General features: G+C 33.3%; 2 protein-coding genes across 2 annotated transcripts in view; one reads left to right on the forward strand and one right to left on the reverse strand.

Annotated features, from left to right (window-relative positions):
- The window catches only part of LOC105623260 (protein CASC3-like), a 5,246-nt gene extending 973 nt beyond the window's left edge, over nt 1-4,273 (forward strand). The window contains exons 2-9 of the mRNA XM_012204659.1: nt 898-1,328; nt 1,409-1,538; nt 1,614-1,765; nt 1,847-2,256; nt 2,667-2,939; nt 3,075-3,107; nt 3,276-3,532; nt 3,659-4,273. Of these exons, the coding sequence (XP_012060049.1) occupies nt 898-1,328; nt 1,409-1,538; nt 1,614-1,765; nt 1,847-2,256; nt 2,667-2,939; nt 3,075-3,107; nt 3,276-3,532; nt 3,659-4,273 (2,301 nt within the window). The remainder of the gene's footprint in view (nt 1-897; nt 1,329-1,408; nt 1,539-1,613; nt 1,766-1,846; nt 2,257-2,666; nt 2,940-3,074; nt 3,108-3,275; nt 3,533-3,658) is intronic.
- A 2,708-nt stretch (nt 4,274-6,981) lies between these two features.
- The window catches only part of LOC105623261 (orexin receptor type 1-like), a 40,387-nt gene continuing 37,295 nt past the window's right edge, over nt 6,982-10,073 (reverse strand). Inside the window, exon 6 of the mRNA XM_012204660.1 lies at nt 6,982-7,214. Coding sequence (XP_012060050.1) covers nt 6,982-7,214 — 233 coding nt within the window. The remainder of the gene's footprint in view (nt 7,215-10,073) is intronic.

The following is a 10,073-nucleotide window of genomic DNA, read 5'->3' on the forward strand; positions in this document are numbered from 1 at the left end:
GAGAGAGAGAGAGGGGAGAAATTATTGGTTTTTGATTTGCTTGGATGTATCAATTCATTCAGAATGAGTTGCATTCAGTTTATATTATTCTGTTAAAATTAAAATTTATGCCCATATTCAGACTCTTGTACTTAAGGCTTACTTAAATTTATCTTTAGATGTTCAGTAGCCAATGAAATAATTCATAGAGTATCTGAAGATAAATTTAAGGAAGTCTTAAATATAAGGCCTGACTATGAATATAGGCATTAGTCTTATTTATTAGATAATCTCTTAGGTTTTATTTCATTATTTAAAATTATTTAAAATTATTTAAAATTAATTAGCAAGATATGTATTATTGAATATTAGAATTAGTGAAAAAATGTTACAGTTAATCAAATCTTTCGTTTGCAGAAAGTTAACTATTAATTTGCAAAAGAATTATTGCAAGATTAATTGCTAGTTCAGATATATATTTTAGTACATACTGTACAGTTTTATATTCAAAAAATATGAAGAATAGAAGATAATGAGAAAGAGATAAGGAGAGAAAAATCAATTACCTCCACTTTAATTAGTTTAACAAGATTACATACAAAAGCATTGTTTTCTGCTTTTTCTTTGATCATAAATATTGACTAAATAGAAAGAAAAGATTACATAGATAGCTAATCAGTGGAATCAATCAATAGGTTGAAGATAAGAACTAATGTAGAAAAGTAAAAAAATATTTATACATATAATTGACATATTAAAAATACACAATTAATAAATTGTTAATTGTAAATTAATAAATAAATAATTAATACAAATAAATTCTGATTGACATTCTATTGATATATATTTAAGCTTTCAAAAATAATTTGAAACCAGGATTTAATATATTATATTGACCAATATTCTTTCTTTCTATAGAGTAGTGAACAAACCGATGGACATCAAGATTCAGAATGTGACATTTATGAAAGCGACTCAGACGCCGAATCACAAGAAGGCGGGGAACAACGTGAAAGTGGAGATGGACAAGAAGAGGAAAAACCACAGAAGAAGTTGGACGATGACGAGGACAGACGTAACCCGCAGTATATACCAAAACGAGGAACGTTTTATGAGCATGATGATCGTACAACTGATGAAGTAACTGAGAATAACACAGAACAGCAGACGAATGCAAAAGAAACCAAAGAAAAGAAGGTGTGGAAAGATAAGGAAGACAGATGGGACCACGATCGATACAATGACGAAGAGCAAGCTCCAAAAAGATCTGAGGAATTGATAGCAACATATGGTTATGATATTAGAAATGAAGAAGGGCCACCTAGAGCTAGAAGGAGAAGAAGATATGGGTGAGTTTATCATGGAGTTTTGTTTTCTTTAAATCCTGATTTTTTTTATCATGTTATATATATGAGACATATTTTCTTAGTCGTGGACCTAACAAGTACACAAGGAATTGGGAGGACGAAGATGCTTATGGAAAGACTACAACTAGTAGAGGAAATAACAGACGCTTCCATAAAAATAACGAAGATTTTCCCGCTCTTGGTAATAATAAGGTAAATGTCGTGAAATATACGTTGCTTATCACAATTAATTATTACAAGTTTTATCATTTTTTCTTTGTGATATAGAATACTCCAAACAAAGTAGAGGAACCTGTAATTTCGTCAGCTTGGTATAGCAGCAAGAATAAAACACAGAATAAAACTCAAAACTTCCCACCGCTTCAATCCCAACAGGATAATGCAAAAACTAAGCCTGCTATTGCTTCCAATACATCCACGTATGTGTAATAGATTTTTGTATTTATAAACAAGTTTTTTATTGGTAACAAAGTGATATTTTGACGAAAATGTTATTACAGAAGTGAAAATAAGACGTCAGATGAATCCACTAATACATCCTGGAAAAAGGATAGTAGACACATTACTCAAAATCAAAATACAAATGGAAATACTGGTTCTGGCGATGCAGAAAAATTGACTAATACCAAGCCATTATCAAGGGAGAATAACAAGAGGAACACTCAGGAGTCTGTAAGCTTGGTCGCAAGTAGGACACGTGGAAGAGGTTTCAAATCCAATGCTAATAACAACATGGTCACTAACAGAATAGTTGAGAATAAAGCGAAAGGGCGCGGCCCGGGTCCGGTTACAATAGAGAATCGAAGGAATAATACCGCGCAGCACAATGAAGAGCACCAACTTGCTCATGATATGAAACAACTTAATATTAATGATGGTAGTCAGTATCATCAACCTGCACGACACAACAGTGAGTTTTTGTCAAGTACAATGATATTTAAGAAATAAGAAATTTTATAGATATATTCATAATAAATCTTTGATGATAAAGATCATCACACATAAAAAGATTTTATGCAAATTAACCAATCACAATTACGTTTTAGAACGCTCGATTGATCGATATGTTTATGAATTAAATTGTTTATATTGGCCTTAAGACTTGTAAAGAATAATTTAAAAATCTAATTTGAAAATTTGATAATTAAATGGATGTAAAAATTGATTTTGACATTCTGAGAAACATCTTTAGAGATATAAACGTAAAAAAAGAAATTGTTCCTTCTTCCAAACAATATCTTCTTATTAATGTTTTTAGCTTAAATTTTTATTACATAACTGCGATGTCTAATTTTTATTATTTTGTTCTAATTTATATAGAAGGTTTTTTCACATCCACCAATCAACACAGATCAAACACAGTACCCCCTAGAATGCAACAACAACAACAACAGCAACAACAACAGCAATCACATCAACAACAAACGCATTCGCCACAGCAAACATTACAGCAACAACAACAACAGCAGGATAGTTCTGGAAATAGACCTAAACGATATTCCAGTCTTCGTCAACGACCTACTATTACGGAAACTTCCGCACAACAGAATTATCCATCTCAACATGCCCAACATGGATATTTTCCACCTCAAGGTAATGACGCATATTGATACTTTATCTTTCTTTAACGCATGTTCCTAATCCATTTCTTATGATATATGCTTTTACATGGCCTAATACAAGCATGTACTTAAAATTAATGTGTCGCTTGTGCATACGCGTACCTAGCTGGAAATTCAAGAGCCGTTCTAGAATCTCAAGGTAAGAAAAAATTATTATACGTACACACATACATATATGTATAAAAATAAAAATAAATATAAAAGTTATTTAATTATCTCTATCTAAATATATTAAAAATAATATATTATTTTCATTATTTATTTGACGAAATATTGCAAACTAATTTATCATGCGTGAACGTTGCAGGTTATCCTCAAAGTCATTTTGAGCAGTCTTCTCCGGTTGCTCCAGCCACTGCACCCATGGCAGGGCAACCTGTTATTTCTCTGCCACCTGGTGGACAAGCTGCTAGTTATGCGCCACCACCATTCTTAGTACCACCACCGCAATTCATACCACCTCAAACAGCACCACCTAGTATAATTAATTACGTTCCTGGTCCAAATGGCCCGACATTTCCACCAAACTTTCAAGGCTATCAGGGATATAATCCTTCAGTACAGGTGAGAAAAATAAATGTTTGTAAATACCAAAAAGAAAAAGAGAATCGTAAAATGATAAATCAATATGAACATTCTATATTTAATTTTATATTGCATATTTAATTTTACTGTATTTTAATACTGCAGCCTCAGGGTCCACCGCCGCCTCAAGAATTGTTTCAACCGCAAGGATGTACTTACTATAGTCCTGCGCAACAGCAACAGCAACAGCAGCAAGCAGCTCCTTTGCGGCGACCGAAAGCAGCGATACCTATTCTTCCACCACCTGATAATCAGCAGAGCGGTCGAGGAAGAGGTAGAAGCACTCAGTATCAGAATAATCAATCTAGCAGTAACACGCAACAACAGACTGAACAAGAAGCCAAGAGTGGTAACATGGTGGAAAGTGACGAAAAACCTGTGCCGGGACAATTCGACAGTGCTCAAACCGAGCAGCCGAGCACATTGAATCAGGAATCCCAGAAAGATCAAGATATGGAAACGATCAGAACAGTGAACAATATCGACGAAGAGGTAGAGATGATTACTAATGCTGACTCTCATATAAATATTGACACATCACCCATTAAAAAAGATAACTTGGACGATAGCGTCAGTGTTAAGGAACTATTAGAAGCGACTTCTAATGAAAAGAATACGGTTTCGCACAGTCCAACGACATTGGCTAGCGTCGAGACTGAATTAGGTAACATTGAATCCGCGATTCCCGAAAGTACCATTGTTGAGAAAGCTGCAGCCTAAAAAGTGTGATTATTATTGCGCTTCGTATTCACACGTCTCTCTCGCGATTTACTGCGAGTTAAAGTGTCACTTCGTGGACTTATACACGACGCGCGTAAGCGAAACGTCTTATAGTTCAATTCGCATATCCATAATTGTATATTTATTCTGTAATGCAATTGTGCATGCAATCTTCACTATAGAATCAGGGACGCAGAATAATTATTAATTCAGCCAATTTATATTCGGGGAAGTGTGTTAGTGAATTATATTTTATAACATCGAGTGACGTTAAAATTATGTTCTCGAATGCAGTTATTGCAGTAAACTAGGTATCTGACACGTACGTCGCGATTCACAGCTTTAAGGCCGCTGATCCGCCACTATAGCCATTTATACATTAATTTAAAAGCGAAAGATTATATATGATTTATTTTGTGGTATTTATGTTTTATATGTTTTATATTTTGTGTATCAAAATTAATTAGAGCCTTACTCGCGTATGAGTCTCGTTGAAAATGGGCTTATGAAATACCGTATAAGGTAAGAGACCAAGATGATATATACAATGCATGTAAATTAAATTAAAATTGCGAATAAAGTAAAAAAGATTCATTTCCGTAAAAGAAAAAAAAACGAGATTCGTTTCCGATACTTGTTGTTGGGAAATTTTTTCTTACTTTATCGAAATGGATTTTTTCATACAATATAACATGACTGCAGTGACGGATTCGAAGCTTTGAAAGCTTTACTGATTATTACTTAGGGGTAAAGAAATTTTTCAAAGAATCGATACACGAATTAAACTAAATGCTATTAAATATAAGTTTAAAGCATGTAAAAAGTGTATTAACTTATAGGAACTATAATCCGTATTTGTAATAATATCTAAAATAGTAGCCTTGTGCTAACGTTATTGCCTGAATTATGAAATAACGATGAAATAACTTTTCATATACGAAGTCTACCTATAACTGGTCATTATTTAGCGAGGAATGTTAATCGTGTATTGATATAATATACTCGGCAGCTCTGCGCGGGCCATGACTGCGACACGATATAACTGACATGTTATAATCCTATATACATATACTTTTTTAATGTTATGACTACCTACAGAGCAGAAATGTTTGTAGTTATAATATTAACAAAATACAATTAATTGAGTAACGTAAATGTGCATCTTTGTACATGTATAAAAACAATTTTCTTTTTTTTTTTATATTCAATTTAAATAACATTTAACATTTTTGTTCTTTTCGTCTGCCTTCTTAACGCATTTCTGCATTCCTCTTTCGATTCCCAGCCTCGTTTGAAAAAAAAGTGATATAAATTAACTAGTTAGTTTATTTTATAGGACAGAAAACATAAGAAAGTAACGGAAGTGAACAGATTTAATGTCTATTTAGTTTTTTTCTTTCATATTATAATGAATCTTTTTTTATTATATTTTATTTACATGCTTTAAGTTTCACTAGCCGTTTTTGCACGTTCTACAGAGATACAAATCGACCGTTGTCATAAAGATAGTACAGAATATTTTTTTTTCTTTCGCAATATCAATATTTGCGCATCTAAGGTCTAACTTGAATATATTAGAGTATTTAATTAATGAAGTAAGACAATTATTTTTGCAAATATATTACAAAAAACAGCGAGAGAGCGATTGAGACAAAACGATCGATTAATTTTGTTTCTAACTCGCCATGATTAATTACATTTAAGAGTATAACTACACAAAGTTATACAAAGCCTTAAACAAAATTTTTTGAGAAAAAAATGGAAATTTTCGGCAGGAAATTTATACATGAACGGCACTTCTACGCAATAAAAATGTAAATGTAAGTGGAAACGAAGCGAGCATAAACACATTCGCTGTAGCATATTGTACAGTTTATAAAAAAACTTATATATAATACCACTAGTAATAACTTTATATAATATAACTTTAAGCTTTAAACGTTAGGATTACATACACTTTATTAAACTTTGTAGATATATTTTGATTGAAATGTCGAATGTATTATAGGAAAAAAAATAAATATTACAAGTGACATGAAAAAAACGAGGTATAACTGCTTTAAGTGCCGGAATAGGTATATAACTTTATATTTACACTCTTACGTTTACTTTTTTGAAATTTTATCGTGTGTCTCTTTAGATCTTCACTCAGTTATCAATCTGTGATGTACATTGTCTACATCTATATCTACAGTATAATAAAGTAAAATGTTTAAAGCAGCAAATCTTATCGTGCGGACTCATGTACATTATATAATTGCCTATTACATTAATTGAATACTATACAACTCAGTTCATCTCGATTTAGCAGAACTTCAAGAAAGTTCATTGAACGAGGTTTACTTATATAACAATTTATATAGGAACTACTCGATTATATTTATGGATGTACTGAGCTATTGACTTTAGAGAGATTATATCTTATTCGCTGTACACAAAACGCAACTTGCCGAATATTCTTTTACTTACAATTTTTTTCGATAATAAATATGAACTTTTTCTTCTGAAAATGATCATTTGTCGCAATTTTTCTCAATTTTTACCTACTTTTGTCCATTTTGTCTTAATCTCTTAAGAATCAGTTTCTTTCGTTAATTATTGAAAATCTGTAGATGTTTTGGTATCGTTAAGAGAAACTGAATTCCACTAATTGAAGAAATTGTGTAGAAGAATATTTGGCGCAGATTTAGGATAACGAGAAACGAAACTCACTCCTGTTTCTCGTTGTTTTGCGCTATGTTGATTATGGCACTGAGAGGTATGACCTCGGTGCTTTGCCGAACATTATTGTTGTTGGACATGGTATGAATCGACCTCGTGTAATTCCGAGATCTCTGTTTGAGCGGATCCGAGATAACCGTGACGTATCCGCTTTTATGGGCGCAAGTCCCACCATTATGGGAACATCGGAAGGTACGCTTGAACTCCTTGCGAAACTTCCCTGAAAAAAAGAACACGTATCATGTAATCATCATTTGAGTTTCAAATCGAGATATCTACCTTTGTATAACGTAAAAGAAAAGTGTGACATAGACGAAAAATATAAAAATTATGCGAAGCGTTAAATTGTGATCATTTGCTTTAAAAGAAAATATAATAAGATTTGTGACTTTGTACTACAATATATTAAATTTAAATGCTGCGGAATTATCTTAGCATAGAGGACATTGCAGTCAATAGATAAGGATGAGAAAAATGAAATGTAAAAGGCTTATGCGGTAAAAATTTGACACTGTACATTCCAATATTTACATTATCTACAGTCTTAAGCTGTTCAGGATTTTACATAAAGGAATGAATTATTAAATATTATGTTACAAAAAGATTGAATGGAAGGGAATAAAATATAATCGAGAATTTTTAAGGTAATTGCTAACTTCGAAGATTAGACATACTTAATTTAATTTTACTTAGTACATTATTTTTGGTAGAGTTTCACTTGACGCTCTTTAAATCATTTTATTCTTATTGCTTATCAAATGTTAAGCAAGGACAAATGATGCTCGTGAGCATTGTAAGCGTCAAATGGAGCACATCCTTATTGAGAAGAAATTACAGCGATTATTTATTTGAAATAATAATTTTTCGATATTTCAAATTTCGTTCCTTAATTAATCTACTGCTGCGATTGGTCCACCATTGCGTTGCGATCGCTTTGACAGATCACCTTAATTGGCTCGCGCATCGATTGCAGTATCGAAAGTACGATATTGCGATTCTCGAAGTTGGTTTGCGCGATCAAAAGTTCTGGAAGCCTGCAACCTGTAACGTATCGTGGCATTATTCGCGCGTTCGAATCTCTCGATATCTTTCCATTTCTTGTTGATTTTCATCGTTTAAAGGTGAATCTTGTGCGCCAGGCTGTCGGCGATGTCGCGCACGAAATTTACTGTAAGGTAAGCGCCGTGTGCCATCGCTATTTCACACGATCATCGTGATTTTGTTATCGGCGGCGATTTTGTTATTCAGATACTTGGCGGGATGACAGACGGGAGGTGGATTTTTATCTGTTTTCTCTCCAAAATGAATCGAAATACATCGAAAGGATAATATGATATACGACTGCTTTCAGCATTTTTTGTCTGTCATTAGGCCTGTTCTTTTTGGCTGAATTTTTGCATCAGTTCATTTTCCTTCCTCTTCTTTCTTCCTGGATAGAAAAGGAAGAAAGATGAACTGTAAAAATTTAACTAAAAAAAAACAAGCCTATTGTTTCATAATTAGCCTGCTTACTTTCTTCTTTCCTTCGTTTTTCTCTTTTTGTAGAGAATCTCATGTGGGAGATGGAGAAGAATATACATTGGTGATGACGGATCACGAACAGAAAATTGGTATTCAGCTAGGCCACAAATTTGAATTTGAATCTTAATCCTTTTTGTTCCAATCATAGAAATTCCAATTTTTTATTCTTCATTTTTAACACTATTTGATATGAATTTTAAGCTTTGTGTCCACAATGAAGTTGTTAAAAGTCGCTTCGAAATTTCGATCAGAGAACAAAATCATTTGACTAACCGTTACAATGCGATTAGTCAATCCTTTTTCCGTTCGAGATTGATTTTTATCATGGACAAAGTTTCAGTGGCTTAAAAAGAGATTACGCATCAGAGATTACGCATTGGAGATTAAATTCAGCTAATTAAAACAGAAATTAAATTAAATTATTTTATTATTGATACTATTATTATTAACATTAATTATTATTTTATTATTTAAATTCTTAAAATTCTATTAAAATTTAATTTATTTAATTGATCTAATTTTTAATTCCCTATCTCAATTTGCAGCGCTCGATGCGGACTTAATGTGCGCCATTGTGCACCCGAATTAGATTTGTTCATATTGCTTGTAAAAATATTTGCATTTGAAGCTTGTTGATTGACTGCAGGACAAAGAAATTCCCGGATTTTTCTGTTCTATAATCAGTCAACAGTGCTTAAAAAATTCATCGTATGATACATGAAGTGTTGGTCTTCAGTGAGTAACAAACGATATTTCGGTTATTGAAGAGAGAGAAAGCAAAGATTTTGAGTGCAAAAAGTGCAAGCAACGCGGGAGATGCAACGGTATCGTCGAAATTACTGCACCACGATTGGTCCGTTTCAATACCCGTGAAACTTGCTTACGTCACGCGTTCCCGCTGTCGCGATTGGTCCGCCGCCTCGATATTTCAATACATTTCAAATCGCCGCCAGTTTTGGAAGACGCCATGACAGTTCGCGAAGTCACGTTCAAATCGCTTGGTATTTCTCGCGTAGTTTTGCTTTGTCAAGAGTGAATCTCGCGTGTGAAGATCGAATTGTTCGAAATGCCGCGTATGAAATTCATTATAACTTGAGTTATTTGAGTGCCGTGCACGATCGCCAATTTTGTGACTTCGGTACTTTTGACACTGCGTTACGATTATTACGGATCGGAGGGGAGGAATTGAAGTCGATTGGAATCATTCCCGGTACTAATTATCGATTTATCTTCTCATCAAGGTGCATCGGAAGCGCGATTGCCGCTAGGTAATTATTATATTCGAAACCTAACTGCATTGATTTCATCTTTTTGTAATTTTTGATCTAAATAAATATTTCGAACTTCACGTATGCGCAAGATGGCAGCTCTGTTTACAATTCGTACCAGTCGCGTCTCTTAGAGACTTTATTCTAATGACGTCCGATGCCGCTATGTGCTCGATTTTAATTAAAGTCTAATTTTTCATCGGGACGATCATACACATCACGAAATATTCATCCGTTTTAAATATTTCGCGAGAGAGAGAGAGAGAGAGAGAGAGAGAGAGAGAGAGTAA

The sequence above is a fragment of the Atta cephalotes genome (genome assembly GCF_000143395.1).
Source record: "Atta cephalotes unplaced genomic scaffold scaffold00055, whole genome shotgun sequence".
Taxonomy (NCBI): domain Eukaryota; kingdom Metazoa; phylum Arthropoda; class Insecta; order Hymenoptera; family Formicidae; genus Atta; species Atta cephalotes.